This window comes from Heterocephalus glaber, unplaced genomic scaffold (assembly GCF_053883595.1).
Source record: "Heterocephalus glaber isolate CG9 unplaced genomic scaffold, H.glaber_assembly_v1.0 deba00001606, whole genome shotgun sequence".
Classification (NCBI taxonomy): Eukaryota; Metazoa; Chordata; class Mammalia; order Rodentia; family Bathyergidae; genus Heterocephalus; species Heterocephalus glaber.
In genome coordinates, this window is record NW_028258377.1 from 17,492,027 (window position 1) to 17,511,851 (window position 19,825).

Here is a 19,825-nt window from a genome sequence, read left to right on the forward strand (position 1 = left end):
TCCATCTGTAGATCCCCTCCCCACATTTCACTGTGGGTAGTTGATACATGAACATAGCACATCTTAATTCTTTCCACGCGACCCCGCTTCTCTTGGTCCCCTTCCCATTTGTAAAAAAATCTAGCTTCCTGTTTCCTTTTATCCATATTTATTTTGTTCTTTATGTTTTGGATTTATCATATGAGCGAATCCATACAGTATTTAATCTTGTGTGTCTGATTTATTTCACTTCACATTGTTTTCAAGTTGCATCTGTTTTCCTACAAATGACTGAAAGGTATCCTACTTTATAGCCAAGTAATATTCCATTATGTATAGCTACCACATTTTCTTTATCCATTTGTCTATTGGTGAACGTATAGGCTGCCTCCAGGATTTAGCTAGTATGAATTCTGCTGCCTGGCCTGTAATCCCTGCATTTGGGGGGCTGAGGCAAGAGGATCACTGTGACTTTGAGGCCAGCCTGAGCTACATAGTGAGTTCAGGGCCACCCTGAACATAATAAGACCCTGTCTCGGGAAAAAAAAAAGTTGTGCTGCTATAAAATTGGTATGAATGTATCGCTGTAATATGATATCTTTAACTCTTTCGGGAAGATGCCTAGAAGGGGAATAGCTGGATCAAATGGAATTTCTATTTTTTTTGTTTTGTTTTGTTTTATTTTGTTTTTTGTACCGGGGATTGAACTCAAAACCTTGTGCTTGTGAGGCAGGCAGCGGCACCACTGAGCTAAATCCCTGGGCCTATTTTTAATTGTTTGAGGAATCTCCATACTGATTTCCATAATCGTTGTACTAGTTCACATTCCCACCAGCAATGAAAGAAGGTTCCTTTCTCTCCACAGCCTTGGCAGCATTTGTTATTATTTGATTTTTAGAAGGGAGAATTTTGAATGTTTTACCCCCAAGAAATGATAAATGTTTGAAATGATGGATATGCTGATTACCTTGATCTGGTCATTACACAAGGCATAAGTATAGTACTTCATAAATTCCCACAATTATTATCAATTTTTAAAAGTAATTTTTAAATTTTTTTTTTGGTACCAGGGATTGAACTCGGGTCCTTGCACTTGCAAAGCAGGCACTGGAACCATTGAGCTAAATCCCCAGCCCTAAAAGTAATTTTTTAAACACAGGGCTGGGTAAGGGTTAGATCGACAGTCTTTCCTCCCTACAGAGAGAGACAGAGAAACAGAGATAGAAAGCAAGAGAGAACAGATGATACGGCCCTGTAGGAAGCCAATCTGGCAGTTACATCAAGATCCTCAAAACTTTGAACATCCTTTAGCTTGAATTTTCTGCTTCTGGAAATCCTGAGTCAGTCAGGATTATTTCTTGGGGAAATAAGAGTCACTCTATACCATGAAATATTTTTAGCCATTAAAGCACATTTAATAGAAGATTACATTGTAACATTAAGATCTTTTAATTTTTTCCCCATTGACTTTTGAAAGAGAAAGATCTTTTAATTTTTAAACCATTTGTTTGTTTGTGGTACTAGGGCTTGAACCTAAATTTTCTTCTCTGGTCATGGAAATCTTTCTCTTGTAATAGTCTCTCAAGCCAACTCTGGGTAAGGTCCTGTCCTCTTCCTTCTCACAGGACCGGGACTTTGTAGCTAAGCAGAAAGAGGATCTGGAGCTGGCCATGAAGAAGCTCACTGCAGAAAACCGGCGGGAGATCTGTGACAAGGAGCGCGAGTGCCTTAGCAGGAAGCAAGAGCTCCTTCGAGGTGGGGCCCAGAGTGGGTGGCGCCATCCTGGCCTAGGATCACTGTGAATGGGAAGTGGGGAGGGAAGAAAAAATCTACTGGGGCTTTTCCATCTCGAAGACCAGACATACTCTTCACGGTGAATCTGGAGGCAAACCCCCACTGAAGTCAGGAACAATGGACGGGTACCACTCACCACCCACACTCTTTGACATTATTCCAGGGGTCAAGGGGAAGAGAAAAGATGTAGCACAGGTGGAAACTAAATAAAAGTGAGCTAGGACATTGGATGGTAGAGAGAGCACTGAGGGCCCGGTCTGAAGGCTGTCACGTGTGGAGCAGCTGCTCTGCCAGGCCATGTGCTCATCAGTTTTCATACCTTGACCTCATAGAATCCTCACCTGATCCCTATGAGACAGGTCCTCTTATCATCCCAATTTTTATAAACCAGGAAACTGAGTCTTGGAGAGTTACTATTCTTTGGTTGAGTGTCTTTAGTCTGGTCGGGAATTCTTGTAAAATACCATAGACCAAGTGGTTTGTAAATAACAGAAATGTATTTTTCATACTTTAGAGACTGAGGAATCAAAGGTCAGGGCACTGGGCCCAGTGTCTGCCATGGGCCTTCTTCCTCACTGATAGTGTGTGTTTCGCCCTGGGTCCTCTGCTCAGGGTCTCCATTGAGCCCTTCCTGTTTGCCCCTGCCTCCCAGTGACACTTCATCCCTCCATGGGGTAACAGTGCCCATTTGGCAGAGGTGGTAGCTGAGGCCTGAAGAGGTTTTCTTAATGATCTCAAATCTCAGCTGCATCTGGATTCCAGCCTGTGTCTGGATGGTTTTTGGCTCCAGACTTAGACTGCTCGCTCCCTGCTCTCCCCATGAGGCTGGGGCTGGCATCTCTTAGGCTTAAAGTAAGTTTCTAGGACTCAGATAGGGCAGCGAGCCCCACTGAGGTAGCACACACAGGTTGGTGATCAGCTCCAGCATGATGAGGCCTGAGGGAGGGGACTGGAGGGGAAGACCTGTCTGGTCTTCAGGCCTGCTCACACCTCACCAGGCGGTGGCATGTCCTCCCTCCACAGACCGGGAGGCGGCCCTGTGGGAGATGGAGGAGCACCAGTTGCAGGAGAGGCACCAGCTGGTGAAGCAGCAGCTCAAAGACCAGTACTTCCTTCAGCGGCACGAGCTGCTGCGCAAACACGAGAAGGTGAGGCTCTGGCGGGGTGCAGGTGGGGACCACTGCTGAGGACCTGGCTGGCTGTGAGGCCACCATGATGGTGGATCTCTTGGGTACCAGTGAAGGCCCAGGTGATTGTCTGGGAACCAGGGGAACCAGTGTGAGGGAGCAGTTGGGCAGGACCAGGCTCCCTTGCTGACCCTGACACCCGCACTGCCTATCTTTCATACTTCTTTCCCTCTTTCCTTTTTGTCCTCCCTCCACTTTCTCTTTAGTCCTCTGTTGCAAGCGTTCCCTCAGAATACTTTGAGGGCTCCCCCTACACACCACCTGTGCTGGGAAACCTTCCCAGGCCCCCAGCTGGTGAGGGCCCCTGGTATGTGCAGCCAGAGCACCTCTCCATCTGAGCTAATAGTCTGTTCCATTCCCATAGTGGGGACAGCGACAGATCAGCTGGAGACGCACACACAGCAGCTGTGGGGAATCCCAGTTCCTATCTAAGTGCAGTGCGGAAGTCAGCATAGGACTGGGGGAGCTCAGAATGGGTGCACAGCCTGCTGTGTAAGTCATGGGAGGCCCCCTGAAGGAGACGCTGCCCATGGGCAGTTTGGAAATACAAACAGGTGTTAGGAGGAAGAGAGAATTCAGATTTATCACAGCATGTGTGCATGTGTATGGTACTGGGGATTGAACCCTGGGTGCTCCACCACTACCACTGAGCTACAGCCCCAGCTCTGTTTTTGTTTTGTTTTTTTGACAGGGTCTTGCTAAGTTGCCTAGGCAGGACTTGATCTTATAATCCTCCTGCTTCTACCTCCCTCAATGCCGGGATAATAAGGCTTTTTTCTAAAGAGGCTGGGGACACAGCTCAGTGGTACAGCACTTGCCTAGTATACGCAAGGCTCTGGGTTTGAGTCTCAGCACTGCCAAAACAAAAAAGGCTTTATAAAATATGAATTTACAGTGCTATCAGTTATGAACCAGCCTTTCTGGCATATATTTTGCTTTGAGATGCTACCTAATAATGGTGTCCCGTCATGTATTTGATAAGGCATTAGGAAGGTGTAAAATACTGACTGACTCAACATGGCTTTCTGGGCCCATAAGTTGAAATACTACAGGTCAAAGTGTTATATAACGGCAGAAGTAAACCAGCACAAGCCAGGCTGTGCTAAGCATCCTGGGCCTTATGGGTCCCAGGCTCTGACCACATCCTGTATCCAGAGCTCAGCTGACCTTGGCCCTGCTGTGTCCCCCCAGGAGCGGGAGCAGATGCAGCGCTACAACCAGCGCATGATAGAGCAGCTGAAGGTGCGGCAGCAGCAGGAAAAGGCACGGCTGCCCAAGATTCAGAGGAGCGAGGGCAAGACGCGCATGGCCATGTACAAGAAGAGCCTGCACATCAATGGAGGGGGCAGCGCTTCCGAGCAGCGTGAGAAGATTAAGCAGGTGGGAGCTGGCCTGGTGCCCAGGGGCATGTAGGGAGCGGGCAGAGAAACAAGCTTGGAGGGGCCCGAACCTTGTACAGTTTGGGAGAATATAAAATAGAAGACATAGCACGAGATCTTGGGGGGCGGCGGGTGCACGAGGTCTTGTGCGAGTCATAGCTTGGAAGCTTCATTAGCCCCACAGTGAATCCAGGCCTGGTGAACACAGAAGGGGTGTGGCATTGTGCTGTGGACTTTGTCACACATCATCCCCTTCACACACCCGTGCTTTTACACTGCAGCTTCCTCTGCTGGTCAGCCCCTTCCTCTACCCATCAGGCCCCACTTACATGTCACATATGTGGCCCAGGCACCTGTGATTCCTGGGCACCCCGTCCTAGCACGTGTCACGTTACAGTGTTAGGTCCCACCAGTCTTGGGCCAGGGCCTGAGTGTCAGCTCACAGTGGTCGCACAGCAGCTCAGTGGTAGAGCACTTGCCTAGCATGCTGGAGGCCCTGTGTTCAGTCCCCAGCACCACAACAGAACAAAGGAAACAAAACAGTAGGGTACAGCCTGAGGTCGTGCTGGGCACTGGGGCTGTGCCCAGACCAGTCCCTGTGCTGGCGTCCCGAGGCAAGGTAAGGTAGGTGCCCCAACCAAGCAGCCGGGCTCCTGGGCCCCTGAGGCACCCACGCTCTGTCTTGTACAGTTCTCCCAGCAGGAGGAGAAGAGGCAGAAGTCAGAGCGGCTGCAGCAGCAACAAAAACATGAGAACCAGATGCGGGACATGCTGGCGCAATGCGAGAGCAACATGAGTGAGCTACAGCAGCTGCAGGTATGCCCTTCTTCACTGCCTCAGTTTCCCCAAGGAAGTCAGTGCTCAGGGACCAAAGGCTCCCTGAATAGCAAGAAAGGATCCTTGTCACACAAGCCCATAGTGAACTGGATCCAATCCTGCCGCACTGCTCTCAGGCGGTGTGACGCTGGACAAATCACTGTCCCAAGCCATACTTTTGACACCCCTAAAGTGGTTGTGGTCAGGGTTGATTCCTGTCTTGCAGGACTGGGGTGTGGCTTTGTGAAGAAGGTAATGGAGCTCAAAGTGATTTGGCCAGGTCCCACAGCTGGCATACTGCTAGTTTCTCTGTCGTAGAAAGGCATTCCTCTCCTGGTGACTGCTTTGCAAGTCCTGGACCTCTTCAGGCTTCCTAGGTTTGCTCCATGCCTCGGGGTCATCTGCAGGTCAGGGCTCCCAGGTTCTTCACTGGTACCTGACCACTCTGATCTTGGCCTCCAGCTTCCCAAAGGCCTGAGGGTTCTGGCCTCAGAAGCTGGTACTTGGAGCCCCCTTGTGGTGAAGCAAGACATTGTCGGGGCTGAGCAATGGGGCCAACTTCCGTCTGTCAGGAAATTGCTCAGGCTATTGGTCTGATCGGGCAGTTTCTAGAGAAGCAAGGGGCATCCAGGACACATTACAGGCACCAGAGCCTGCCAGGCAGAGAGACTGTTGTTGGCCACTTACTATGTGATTTTTTTGTTTTGTTTTTCCAGTACAGTACAAGGTATTGAACCCAAGGCCTTCCCACTGAGCTATATCCTAGGCCTTTTAAAAAATTTTACTTTGAAGGCAGGGGATTTAGCTCAGTGGTTCTGCCACCTGCCTCACAAGCGCAAGGTCCTGAGTTTAATCCCCAGTACCAAAAAAAGAAACTTTTATTTTGAGACAGGGTCTTCCTAAGTCACAAAGTTGCCCAGGCTGGGCACAAGCTCATGTTTCCTGCCTCATCCTCCCAGAGTGCTGACATTACAGGTGTGTACCACTGTGCCCAGCTTGCCACTGTGTGCATTTTAGTCAAGCCTCTCACATCCCTGGATTCTTGCATCATGGGGTTACTGTGAGGATTAACTGAAGACAGCCCATAGAAATGCCGTGTGCAGCAGCCTACAGGCCTCCGTGCTGCTATGACTGTTAATCCTAACTATACCAATTTCTAAACTCCCAGAAGCCTTTCGCTTGAAACTCAAAATAAAAATTCCCCAAAGGGTTCTACTTTCCCAACCCAATAGGAAGCTGGTGTCTGGATAAAGGTACTTTTCCCCTGGTTCATTGATACCTTCTGACAAGACCAGTTTCCCGCAGGGACTTGCCACTTCTGCTTATGAAAGATTCTAATAAAATGTGTAAAGCAGGTAACATATCTTGGAGAGAGTACAGTAGAGCTTGGCAAGTCTCAACCACGACCCTGACCCTTGTCCCTTGCCAGGTTGGGATGTACCTCAGTAGTAGACTGCTTGCCCGGTATGTCTGAGGCCCTGGGTTCAAAGCCCAGTACTGAAAAAAAATTCAGATAATGAAAAAGCATCTAAGAGAAAGTTACAAAATTACTGCAAATGCCACGACACAGACAATAGCTATTACCGTTAATATTCTGGAATATCCCTCCAGGCACTTCATGGGGCATGTGTAGAGTTGTGTAAAAGAAGTCTGACACACATCCACACACACCCCCACATTCACAATGGTGGTGCCCTCGGAGCTATAGTATATGTGTTCCCAGTGCCTCTTCCTTCTGATTTTCACACCCGTCTGTCTGGAATTTGTTCCAGAATGAAAAGTGTCACCTCCTGGTAGAGCATGAAACCCAGAAGCTGAAGGCCCTGGATGAGAGCCATAACCAGAACCTGAAGGAGTGGCGGGACAAGCTTCGGCCACGCAAGAAGGTAGCCACGTGGGCCCCGGGGTGTAGTGGTGGGCTCTGCTCCAGCTCTGCCACGTGTGTCTTCCCAGGACAGCTTACGTTCCCTGATTTTGGTGGATCCTTGTTTGTGGCATCCCTAAAATGGCTCTCCAGCCTGAGAGGAAGAGGACCCATGTCACCAGTGGCAGCAGAACACTGCAGCTTCACCCTCCGCAGTGGCAGCCTCTTTGCTGTCTGGTCCAGTGCCTTTGTGTGGCTCATTCTCAGCCTCAAGGGTCCTGCCTTGTGGGCACAGAGGACCTGCAGTGCGTGGGAATCAGCTGCCTTGCCGGGCCAGCATCCCCGCCTGTGAGGCTTTTCCCTTAGAGGAAGTTACTCTGTGAGGTCAGAACCCAGCACCAGAGAGATTGTAACAAATTGCCTTAACTCACTGAGCTGGGCTGAAGCTCAGTGGAGAGTGCTTGCCTAACATGTGCGGTGCTCTATCTTCAGGCCCCAGAGCCACACAAACAAAAACCAAAGCCAAAACACTCACATACCCAGGCCACTAGCTTAAGCCAGCACCCCCTTAGGATCTCATAACAGATATGATAGTGAAACAGGTCAGAAGTGTGTGTTGTCGTGTCACACACCCCCCCCCTTTAGGGTCTCATGAGGAGGCAGTCAAGGAGCTGCCAGGCTGGACTCCTACCTGGCGCCTCTGGGAAGAATCACTTCCAAGCTCATCCAGGATTTGACAGAATCCAGATCTCCACTGGTTGTCAGCCAAAGCCCCCGGTCTGCGCTAGAGCCACCCACATTCCTTGTGTGTGGCCCCTCCATCTCCACACAGCATGGCTGTCTTAAGGCCTTCTCTGTGCTTTCAGTTTCTCCATCATCCTCTTCTGCTAACAGTGGGAAGAAACTGTTAAAAGGCCCTTTGAGCAGATGAGGCTGGCGGGGATGGCTCCTGCCTTGCAGAGTGAGATCATATTCACGGGTTCCACCTACACTCAGATGAGCCGGGAGAGTGGCAGGGCGAGTCCCTGGGGGCATTCGTAGAATTGTGCCTGACAGACTCCCACATTCACAAACATGCTATCCTTCCATCCTGAGGATTGAACCCAGGGCTTTGAGTGTTCGAGCTTGCATCATTCGTTATTGTGTCTTTTCTCGCATCTCCAGCAGCCCATATTCCCCACCCAAGTTCTTCCCCTCATATGCATCTCTCAGTCTGTTGTAGCTGCTTCCGGCAAGGTTGATAACAAAACCCTGGCAGCTGCCCTGTGGGGAGGACTTGGTTGGCCTGCGCTCTGGGTGGCAGGTGGCACCATCCAGCACTCTCCCTGGCCTGTCTGGCCGCTTCCCTGCTGCCAGACCCGTGCAGCTTCCTGGACCACCCCGGGACATCTGACCCACGCCTGTTCTCAGCCTTCTGGGTGGTCTGGCCCCTCTCCCTGTCTGAGCTCACTCGTTTCACAGCTCTGTCTGAACCCTTCGAGCCATGCCCCCCATCTCTGCCTGCCACCCTCTCCGCCCTCCAGCCCACCACATTCCTGGATTCCTCTATCCGCCCCACACTGTCCTGTCCCAAACACAACCCATCACCTCCACCACAAATCTGTTCTCCCATGTTCTTTTTGTTATTTTGAGACAGGGTCTCATTATGTAGTTCACACTGGCCTTGAACTCACTATGTAGCCCAAGTTAGCCTCAGACTTGGGGCAATCCTCCTGCCTCAGCCTCCCAAGTGCTGGGATTACAGGCGTGTGACACCATGCCCAGAGGTGTGCGGCCCCTCTCCTACGTTCTTGCTCTTTGGTGAATCTCACCTCCATTTTCCTGGATGCCCAGGCATCTAACTGAATGTGATATCCTCTTCTCTCCTTCCGTGCCTGCCCTCTTGCTGTCTCATGTCAGTTGCTTAGCTCCTTCCTTTCATCCTCCTCAGTGTTGCCCTTCCTCCTGATTAGGCCTCATTGCTTCTGACCTCGTTTACCCAGACTGCCCTCTACCTGGGCTCCTGATTTGACACCTGCTCTGATGCCCCTGCCCCTTTCCCCCCAGACGTCTGATTCAGACCACAAGAACTCTCTAGCCTAGTAGGTCTCAAGCTTTCTGGTTTCAAGACCTGCCTGCACTTTAAATGTTATTCAGAACCCCAAAGAGTTTTGGGTTACATGGATGGAGATTTGTTACTATTTTAGAAAATTTAGCTGAGAATTTAAAAAATATTTATTAATCCCTTACAAATCATAACAAAATACTCCTTACATGTTTATGTAAATAACATACTGGTGGAAAATGACTACCTTTTTCAAACTAAATTAATGAGAAAATTGACACTTTTACATTAAGCAAATCTAATGTTTCAAAGAAAATTTCTGAATTCTTAATTCTTTCGGCATTTGATCTGTTGTGATATATTATCTCAGTTGATGTTTATGAAGAAAATCTGGCTTCCCACAGATATGTATTAGGAAAAGGAAGGAGTATTTTAATAGCCTTTTCAGATAACTATGTATATTCTTTTTTTTGGTATTGGGGATCTAACTCAGGACCTTGCGCTTGCGGGGCAGGTGCAGTGCCACTGAGCTAAATCCCTGGCCCCAACTATTTATATTCTTTGATAATACATCAGAAATGGTTGTCCCTCCCTTCCTCCCTCCTCCTCCCTCTCCTCCGTTCTGTGCTAGGAATGGAACTGGGAGCCACACACATGCTAGGCAAGTGTTCTAACACTGAGCTGCACCCCCAGCTCAGTGCTTGTGTTTGCAAGGCTAGTTGTAGTATGAAACCTGCATCCACACATCAGTGAACTATTTGTCATTTGTTGCTAAAGCCCACTGCTTTGTCTTGCACTTTAGATGGAACTTCCCTCATCCATTATCTTGCCATTGGTCCACTGAGTTAATTCAGATCTTTCAAATATTGATGTATTACATTATAGAATATTAAAGTATCATGTCAGCTGGATGCGGTGGTGCAGGCCTATAATCCCAGTGTTATGGGAGGCTGAAGCAGGAAGGTCACAAGTTGGAGCCCAGTCTGAGCAATTTAGTGACTTAGTGAGACTTTGGCTTAAAATAAAAAACAAAATGTAGCCCAGTGTGAAGGCCACAGGTTTAATCCCCAGCACCACACACAAAGAAAGTGTCATATCACCAGGTGTGGTGGCGCATGCTTGTACTCCCAGCTACTCGGGAAACTGAGGTAAGGTGATCACAAGTTTGAGGCTGGCCTGAGCAATTTAGACCTTTTCTCAACATAAAATCAAAAAGGCCTGGGGAAGTAGCTCAGTGGTAGAGTGCCCTGTGGTTCAGTCCCTAGTACCACCACCAAAATCAAAAAGGGTCTATTAATATCACCCCTGATCTCATGAGAAAAACCCTTAAATGCTGAAAAGCTCTTAAACTCAGTGCAGTGGACACAGGTTTTCCAAGATTCTAATTTTTGCTTGATTACTCAAATTTTGTCATTATTGTTTTCCTTGATGATTTGGTCATTTTGTTCTTTTTTGAGGAAATGTTTGCAAATACCTATAGTTAGTTGTTTTAAAAATAAAAATGATGTTCCATATAAAGCAATTAGTTCAGCTCATCACTCACACTTGCCCAAGGACACCTCTAAGCGGCCACTACACTTTGCCATGCGGCAGAAATCCACATGATGTGTATTTCCCATTATGGTGTGCACAATAATGAGGTATGCCCTTGAAGGTCAAGATCTCAAAATGAGTCATTTGTGTTGATTCATCAGCTGATCTTTTTTTTTCTTTTTCTTTTTTGAGAAGGGGTCTATGTATTTTAGGCTGACCTTGAACTCATTATGTAGCCCAGGCTGTCGAACTCGTGAGGATCCTCCTGCCTCAGCCTCCCAAGTGCTGAGATCATAGGTCTGCACCACCACACCTGGCTGGAAATACCTTTTTAAATTTATTTTTTTACTATGAGAGTACATTATGGAGAGGAACACTTACCCAGTTTGGTGCTGTTGTCTTAATTCCTCCTTGGGCTCCAGAAGTTTTAGCTATCGTTGTTTTTGTACCATCAATTCAAATCTCTACAGTGGAAAAAGTAAATTATGTCCTTGTCTTAGGAAGGTAGTTCTGACTTTGCTATCTGCCCTCACCTGGGTTCCCTAGGGATCTGTGGACTAACACTCTTGTTTCATCACCTGTGACCTTGGCCCATGCTTGTGCTCTGAACAGATTTTGGTACTCAAATAGCTGTCCATGCTGTCTGTGCTGCCCTCCTTCCCTGCTGCCCAGGCTGTTCCCTTTTGTTAGGAATTCCATACCCATCAGCCTTTGCATGGCCAGCTTCAGTCTCTATCGTCTTCCATTATTAGGCTGGGTGGCTGACTCTTCTGGACTCCAGTGACTTTGTGTGCATCCTGTCATGGTACTTACTACATGGTGTTGCCATTGTCTGCCACCTTGTTTCGTCATTCACTGTGCCCCACACTGTTGTAGACACTGGAGATCCTACCCTAATCGAAACAGACAAGTCCCCCTCATGGAGCTGAGCCAGTGAAGGGCAGAGAAGCAGAGAAGGGACCAGAGCTGGGGTGGCAAAGGGGGCCAGCTGCATATGGTTGGCAGTGATGCCTCAGTAAAGTTCTGGAGGACAGGAGGCAGAGAGCCATCACATTCCCGGGGGAGCATTCTCAGCAGAGGCAAGAGCAAGTGCAGTGGTCTTGAGGCGAGAGTGTTCCTGCCATGGTTGAGGAACAGGGAGGCTGCTGAGGCTGGAGCCTGGAGCAGAGTGGTTGTGACAGTGTGGGGTGATAGGAGGTAAAGATGAGGGTGAGGGGTGGCCTGGGTAAAGTCTGGCTTTTACTCTGTATGAGATGAGCACGCCTGGAGGGTTCTAGCGGAGGAGGCCACAGTCTGACTCAGGTTTTGAAAGGGTCCCTCTGGCTGCTGAGGGAGGTCAAGGTGAAAGCAGAAAGATCAGGAAGGAACCTAGGATAATCTTGTTCCCATGTAGCTGGAATTTCCAACATGTGCCACTGTACCTAGCTAAGGTTTAAATATTAATCATCTCTTAAAAATACCTTTTTTGGGGGGTGCTGGGACGGAACCTAGGCCTCGTGCCTACCAGACAAGTGCTCCAGCACTGAGCTACATCCCCTGCCTTAAAAAGAATCCTCACAGTGACATCTGGGCTGGTGTTTGGCCAAACAGCTAGGTACCATGGCCTTGCCAAGTTGTCACGTAAGATTAACCATCACTAGCCAGGTGTGGTGGCACATGCCTGTAATCCTGGCCCTCTGAGAAGCTGCGACAGGAGTTCCACCTGGGCAACTTAGCAAGAACCTTTTTCAAAAAGGGGTGTGTGTGTGATATGTATGTATATATAAGGGGTTGGGGATGTAGCTCAGTGTGGAAGCTCTGGATTCAATCCCTAGTACTTCAGACAAACAAAGATTAAGTGTCACAAGGTCTGGTGGTATTTATAGAGATATCAGTATTGTACAGGGTCATGCAGAAAGTCACCAGCCCCTGGTACAGCCAAAGACACGCTCTCGGAGGAGAATCGCCCTAATCACCCTTGATCTCATTTCCCATTCAGCTATCGTGTCTCAGTTCTGCTTCCTGCACCATGGTCTGGACAGGAGGCAGCTGCCCAGCTCATCTTTGTAATGGCCTTGGAAGTCCTTGGGTTGAGACTTCCTCCCGGTGCTAATGGAGCTTTCTGGCTGGAAGCCGGCCAGGGCCCCAGACCTTCCTGTGAGCTGGCCTGCACTCATCAGTTTCCGTAACCATGGCCTGCTGGGACTTCTGATACTTGACACTCAAATCAATGATTTTCCTGCTGACAGGATAATTCTGGCATCAGAGAAACAAATGTCACCTGGTTCTCTTACCTGGGTCACCTCTACCTTTGGTGTATCCTGAGTTTGAAAATGAACAATCGCATTTCCCCATCGGCTGCCTTCTATGTCAGGTTGCCTCCTGGGGCCTGGGCTCAGGGGAGGCACTGCAAGTATGTGTTTGGGGCAGCGGCACTGGATTTTGGCTGTGGGTGCTGCCTCTTTGCACAATTCTCTGTTGAATTCTTTTGTTGTTAGCTACCTCGGTTGGTGTTGGAGCACTGACCCAGGGTGAGATGGTTTACATTCTGGAATAAATGGTCTCTTGCACTCTTGCATAATAGTCAGCTGCCTTGAGCTCCCTCACTTTTATAGAAGGGAAGTGATTGGACATTGTGGAGTGTTTTTAGAACTGTTCAGATTGCCAGGTATGGTGGCACACACCTATAACCCCAGCACTCAAGAAGCTGAGGCAGGAGGATCACCATGAGTTTGAAGCCAGCCTGCACTACACAGTAAGACCCTGTCTCGAAAAATAGGAAAGAGAAGAAAAAAAAATTGCAGGGTTTTTTCTTTCAAGTAAGTACAGAATGCTTGGTAGGACCAATGAAGTGTTGCTTGGTCATCATAGACACAGAATAAAACTTCCAACCCCTTCCCTTCTGAACTTTGGCTTTTTGGGCTGCAAAATGTAGATAATATTTCTTCCCTTAAAGCAAGTGTTAGCACACTCCTGCCTATGGCCCAAAGTGGTCTCTCCCCGTATTTGTAAATGTTTTATTGGACACAGCCATGTTCCTTCATTTACATTTGATCCCTGGTTGATTCTGCCCTTCAGTGCTAGTTGAATTAGTTGCAATGAAGTCTTTATGGGCTTCAAAGCCAAAAGTGTTTACCATCTGGCATAACAGGAAAAAACCTTGTTGATTCCGACCATAGAAGGTTACACAGAGGAGGCTCTGTGGTGGGAGAAGGAGGTACTATAGAAGAGCACAGGCTCTGGAGTCGCATGTGTGGATAAAGTCCTCATTTCCTGTTACATGTTGAGTAACCCTTATTTGGAATTCTTGGGGACCAGAAGTGTTTGGGGCTGTTTCAGAGTTTGGAAATTTGCATATATGAAATGAGGTGTCTTAAAGATGGTACCCAGGGCCAATCACAGAATTCACTGGTTTCACATCTACCTTGAACACATTGTCTAAAGGTAATATTATACCATATCTTCAGTACACCTGCCTTTTGACTGTGGCCCATTACATGAGGTCAGATGTGGATTTTTCTACTCAGAGCATCAGACTGGTGCTCGAAAGGCTTTAGATTCTGGTGCATTTAGGGTTTTGTATTTTTAGAGGAGGGATGTTCAGCCTGCGCCAGCTGTGAAGTTGGGCAAATTACTAAACCACTCTGTGCTCAAAAAGTAGTGCTATTAATATTCCAGACAAGGCATGTAGGTTGGTAGAGCATTGGCCTAGCATAAACAAGGCCCTGTGTTCATTCTCAGCCACCAAAAAGAAAAAAAAAATTAGTGTTCCTACAGTGAAGGTCACAAACTATGGTCTGAAATGGCTTATTACATTTGGCAAATAATGATTTACATTTTTTTTTTAAGTTGTGATTTTACTTAGAAATCTGAATTTCCAACTTTGTTCGAAAATCTAGGAGTTCTGGCAGTACTGTGTGTTAAGCCTATGTTCTTTCCATTACGCTTTGCATCCTTTATGAATTAAATCCTTATAATTGGAGAACTCTTAAGAAATCTTTCTGATTTCTGTCTGAATTTCTGATTTCAGTGTGTGGTATATGCCTTTACTCCCAGCTATTCAGGAGGCTGAGGCAGGAGGATCACTTGAGGCCAGGAATTCCAGGAATCTTGGGCAACATAGTAAGACGCCCTTTTAAAAAACAAAATAAAACTCGGCATGGTGCTGCACATCTGTAATCTGAGCACTCTGGGAGGCTGAGGCAGGAGAATTGCAAGTTCAAGCCCAGCCCTGGCAACTTAGTGACTTAGAGAGACCCTGTCTCAAAATTTAAAAAGGGCTGGGGATGTAGCTCAGTGCAGTAGCCCTAGGTTCAATCCTCAGTACTGGGGGGAGAAAGTCACACTACATAGAACTGCAGTCCTACCTCACTTCTTTAGAATTCAGCCTTCAGAATGTGAAGCAGAGGCACGTGTACCGTGAAAAAACTCCCTTGGTGATTTCGCAGTAGTGGTTTAGACCACTGTGGCGCTTGGACGTCTCTGCTGTCCTCATGGTTAAAGCTCTCCCTGTCTTCTCCCTCCGGCTTCTCCTCCATGAGCCTGGCTGTTTCCCTGCAGAGAGACTTTCCTCTGCTACCCTCCGCCATCGCCATTGGGGTTCCCCACCGTCATCTCTGGGAGGCTCAGGGCTGCTCCTGAGTGGAGGAAGGGGGAGGTAGGACATAGCTTCTGGGAGGGGCTCTCGAGAGATGGCCTTACTGGAGGGGTCCTGCAGGTGGGAGACCCGTGTGTGGCCAAGGGCTCCCACAGAGCACCATCTGCTCTGTCTCTCCCCAGGCTCTGGAAGAGGATTTGAACCAGAAAAAGCGGGAGCAGGAAATGTTCTTCAAGCTGAGTGAGGAGGCAGAGTGCTCCGTCCCCACCACGCCGAGCAAGGCCACCAAGTTCTTCCCCTACAGCTCTGCAGACAATTCTTAACACCCCTTTGCCTGAGCTGGCAGGTAGAGTGGTGGGCCTCGGGGCCTTGCCATCGTTTGTGAACAAGTGACTCAGGATCCTCTTCCCCTTGCTCTGTGACAGTTTGCATCCAGCTGCTTGCTCTGTGCCACCCAGCTGTGCCCCGCCTGCCTGGTGCTCCTGACTCCTCACTTGCTCATGGAGGGTGGAGAGTTACAGGTGGCACCCACCCCTGATGTGTGTCCTCTTCGAGCCCCGCATCCTGTCCACCTGCACCTGGACTTGGGCTCTCAGTGGGGCCAGGACCCAGGAGGAATGGGTATGCCGTGGCCTCAGGGGCCCTCTTGTTTGCCAAAAATGCCAGTTTTGCTGTCTGTAGGCACAAAGTGCTGCTGATGAGTCACTGTGGGCTCATCCATATTGTGATGCTTGGTGGTTTTTAGCGATTCCTTGCAGTATCAGACAGGAACCTTAACCACCATTTCAGTTCCCAGCAGGACCAGGCTGGCAGCCAGTTGCTCAGGGGATGTCCTCACTCCCCTGGCTCCCCCAGTTTGCTTTCTGCTTAAGACAATGCTGTGTGTATGTTGGGGGAGGAGACGAGAAGGAGCCTCAAGTGTTTGATCTGCTGTTCTTGCATTTCAGGCCATTTCCTGTTCCTTTTCCTGGGTACATGTGCGCGCGCACTCGTGCCCGCACAGGGCTTGGCCCCCGGCACAGTGAGGCTTGCCTGTGCACTGAGCTGCCTGTTAGGTGGAACAGTTGATGGGCAACATGCTGAGTGTTGGCACCAGAGGCCCAGGGAAGGCACAGGCTGTATGTCAGTCTGTGACTCATTTTGGCCCCACACAAGGGCTAAACTCCTCACCACACAAGACTTCCACAGCCCAGCCTGCCCTCGGTCACCCTTGCCCACGCAGTCTGCAGGTGCTACGACAAGGACCTTCCCCTCGGCCTTGTGGCCCCATCCAGGAGTGCCCCTTCTCTTTCAGACCGAGCTTGCCAGTCACTTGGCTCTCCCAGAAGAAAAGGCATGGGGGTGGTCTGTGGAACAGAATGCTCTCTGCCCCTGGGAACCTGGCCAAAGCAAAGGTTCTGACCTCTGGTGGACTCCTGAGCCCTCAGGTTTCTCAGCCAGCCTCCTGAGACACTGATCCTACAGGCTGCAGTGTGTGTGTCACCCAATAAAAGCAGGTGCCCTAGCCTGCTTGTGGCTTATTTACAAAGCAGAGTTTTTTCATCTTGATTTCTAACTGTTCTGTGAAAGTAAAAAAATGTTTGCCTTCTAGCTGGATACAGTGGCACATGTCTGTCATCCCAGCACTCAGGAAGCTGAACCAGGAAGATCATGAGTTTGAGTCCAGCCCCGGAAAAAAAAATTATATAGAGAGTGAGCGTGTGTATATCTACTTAAAAGAATCTACAGTGCTGCTACTGATGGGCATTACAGAGTCTGGTCACTGGTTTTTTTCCCCCCTTGGATTTTGTTTTGTTTGTGGTAGTGAGCATTGAACCCAGGAGCTTCACACTGATCTACATCCCTAGCCCTTTTTGATTCTGAGATAGCTATCACTAAGTTGCCTAGGCTGGGCTCGACCTCCTAGCCTGACTCTGGTACTGTTTTGCTGGTGACAGAAAGCTGAGACACCCAGGAGGACTTTGTCCTCCCCTACTCCTGCAGGCTAGGGTTTAGTACAGTACTTTGTGCTTCTAAAGCAGTATACTGGAAGATGTCTCAGCACTGTTTATAACTGGATACTTGGGAAGGGAGGGGCAGCCATGGAACAGGAAAGGAGACTCACAAATCTTTTTTTTTTGGTACCGGGGATCGAACTTGGGTCCTTGCGCTTGCAAGGCAGACAGTGGAACCACTGAGCTAAATCCCTGGACTGAGGCTCACAAATCTTAAACTGCAGTGAAGATGCTCTCAGGGCCATAGAAAGCAATGATTTTCTTAGCTTAGCGAGCATTTGGCTTGCCTGCCTCAGCATTTGACCCAGGTGGGATGGTTTCAGGTCTCACACCAATGAGACAATCTAAACCACTGCCTCTTTCTCTTCTCTCTGGGGCACAGGTGCTGAGGAAAAGTAAACTGGCAGTAGTGTAACTGCAGAACACAAATCCAGTGGCCCCGGGCAAGGCCATGTGGGTGCACGTCAGGACTTTGTTTTCAGCATTCCCTTTTGCAGCCAGGGCTGTGGGAATGAGTATTAGGTGAAATGCCAGTTTCATGGTTCAGGTGAAAGTCTTTGATCTTGCCCTTATTTGGCTTGTCATTCATATTGTCCTGGCCCTTCACAGAGTTCTTTCTTTCCTACTCAGTGCCACCTGAACCCTGATACCTGCCCTGTGCCTCTTTGATGGGGTCCAGCCTGGTTCCCAGCCTCAGTTGAGCTGCTGTGCTGTGCCCATCACTGAGAAGGCCCACTCGGTATTCCTCATGCCCTGTGCTAACATTTTCTATGTAGGGGACAGACAGAAATGTTTCTCATTTTTAGTTCATTTTTAGCAGAGGAAATATAACATATTTTTTCTTTTTGAAGGATAGAAGTTATTTTTATGTAGTTTCCAAACTTTACATAAAACTTTTGTAAAATGTTCTCTGCAAAGTTAACTGAAAGAATGTAAATATGCTTCTAATAAAATAACCAAGCAGTTTGCATTGAGGTGGTTCATTTATTTATTTATTTGAGGTGCTGGTGATCAAACTCAGGATCTTGTGCTTTCCAGGCAGTCATGGTGCCACTGAGCTAAATCCTTGGTCCTAAAGGATGCTTACACTTACATGTGTGCCCACCAAGCAAGGGTTTATCCTCTCAGGTCAGACTGTGGGTTTCTGTTCTGCTTTACAGAGGGAGATGCGGAAGGAGAGAAAACGTATGTGTGTGGGCATGTTCTCTACAGGCATTTAATAGCCTCTCATTTAACAACAAACACACTAACCTCTAAGAGTTCTCACGTGTTAACAGAGTGAATCAGATTGAATCCTTTCAACAACCTGGGAGGAAGACACTGCATTCCCACTTAAAGATGAGGAACCGGGCAAAGGGAAGGGCCAGGCCAAACCTTGCTACTACTAAGTGGCATCTGTGGAATTCAAACAGACCTCCTACTACTGCTGTCTGCACCCACCCCTCTCACCCAATGCCCATTAAACTACTCAAGGGTCACGTAAACCCCTAACCGCCTGCCATCTCTGCCATACTTAAAAGAATTTGTCTGTCACGCCTCTCAAATACCATTCAGGGGTTCTTAACCTGGGGTCCATGGCTTCTTTGTACTTGGCAAAAGTTTTAGTCTTTAGTTTTTCTGACCTTGAAATGATATTAAGCATGTCCTTTCCTTGTGGATGTGGCCGTCAAGCCCCAGGGGTATTAACACTACCTTTAACTCTATGGGGAGCAGGCGTCACAGATAACTTCATATCACATCTCAATGGCTGCAGATATCTCAAACTATCATATTTATGGAATTATAGTATTTTCTCAAAAAAACAAAACAACCAGAAAAACCTAAGACGACACACAAGTGCCCGTGCCCCACGAACTCAACTTAAAAAAATGTAGGAACACTTCTGCTCAACAGAGAAAATTACCTTCACTTCTGGAAGATGTTTCCTTGTCCCATTCCACATCCTCTTCCTCTTGCAGCCACTTGGGCCTTCAGAATAGCAGCATAGGGTCAGGAATGAAGCTCAGTAGTGCTGTACATGCCTGGCAAGCACAAGGTCCTGAGTTCAATTCCTGGTACTGAAAGAAAACAATAGCAGTGTTTCCTCAGCCAGTCACTGGGTCTTGGTTTTTATTTTTCACACTCTTTAACATGGGTGGATTTTTCAGCATGTCGGGCAAAATCAGAAAGCAGACCTTGCTGCCACGAATGTACACCTGGTCCACCTGTGCCACTCAGCTATCTCCGTATGTGACTGATGTTGGACATCTGGCAGTCATATTGTCCTCTGCTTCCCCCCATATACCAGTGTTTGTCTCACATGTCACAGTGTGGCCCTCAGCTTCCTGCAGGACTTTAATCAGCAGACCAATAGACATCTTGACAGGAAGAAAGATCTTAAGCCTTTCCTCACCTCTCCAACCTCCCCCCTCTTTCCAGGCAACTAATCAGGAGATACGATGGCAAGGGTATGAGGAATGTGAAAGGCCCCTTCTAGTGATTATTAGATCTATATCAACATATCTTATTTAATGTGATACGTGTATATATATCATGTTATATGTATGTCACATATAAAAATACAAAGTTTTCCAATATCTTGATAATTGTTTTTCATCACGACTAGTTTCACTTGTAATCCATGTGCTTCCTACTGTGCATTTGAAAATATTCTTCTGAG

At 48.1% G+C, this 19,825-nt stretch overlaps 1 protein-coding gene, 1 long non-coding RNA gene and 1 pseudogene across 6 annotated transcripts in view; 1 reads left to right on the top strand and 2 right to left on the bottom strand.

Annotated features, from left to right (window-relative positions):
• The window catches only part of Stk10 (serine/threonine kinase 10), a 137,146-nt gene that overhangs the window by 102,931 nt on the left and 14,390 nt on the right, over window positions 1-19,825 (top strand). For 3 of the 4 annotated variants that reach the window (XM_087194835.1, XM_004836381.3, XM_087194836.1), the window contains 6 exons: window positions 1,605-1,734; window positions 2,797-2,921; window positions 4,152-4,340; window positions 5,030-5,155; window positions 6,928-7,041; window positions 15,355-16,700. In XM_087194835.1, the coding sequence (XP_087050961.1) occupies window positions 1,605-1,734; window positions 2,797-2,921; window positions 4,152-4,340; window positions 5,030-5,155; window positions 6,928-7,041; window positions 15,355-15,495 (825 nt within the window). In that variant the 3' untranslated portion in view covers window positions 15,496-16,700. Of the gene's footprint in view, window positions 1-1,604; window positions 1,735-2,796; window positions 2,922-4,151; window positions 4,341-5,029; window positions 5,156-6,927; window positions 7,042-15,354; window positions 16,701-19,825 lie in introns of those variants that run through there. The other variant, XM_004836382.3, reaches the window with a different exon arrangement.
• Window positions 5,782-19,745, bottom strand: LOC101699745 (small nuclear ribonucleoprotein Sm D3 pseudogene; annotated as a pseudogene). Its single transcript, XR_015444788.1, has 2 exons — window positions 19,070-19,745; window positions 5,782-11,060 (listed from the first exon to the last, which is right to left on the bottom strand). The product of XR_015444788.1 is annotated as a small nuclear ribonucleoprotein Sm D3 pseudogene (transcript).
• Window positions 19,078-19,825, bottom strand: part of LOC147822953 (uncharacterized) — a 33,409-nt gene continuing 32,661 nt past the window's right edge. Inside the window, exon 3 of the long non-coding RNA XR_015444789.1 lies at window positions 19,078-19,223. This is a non-coding gene — a long non-coding RNA (uncharacterized LOC147822953). The remainder of the gene's footprint in view (window positions 19,224-19,825) is intronic.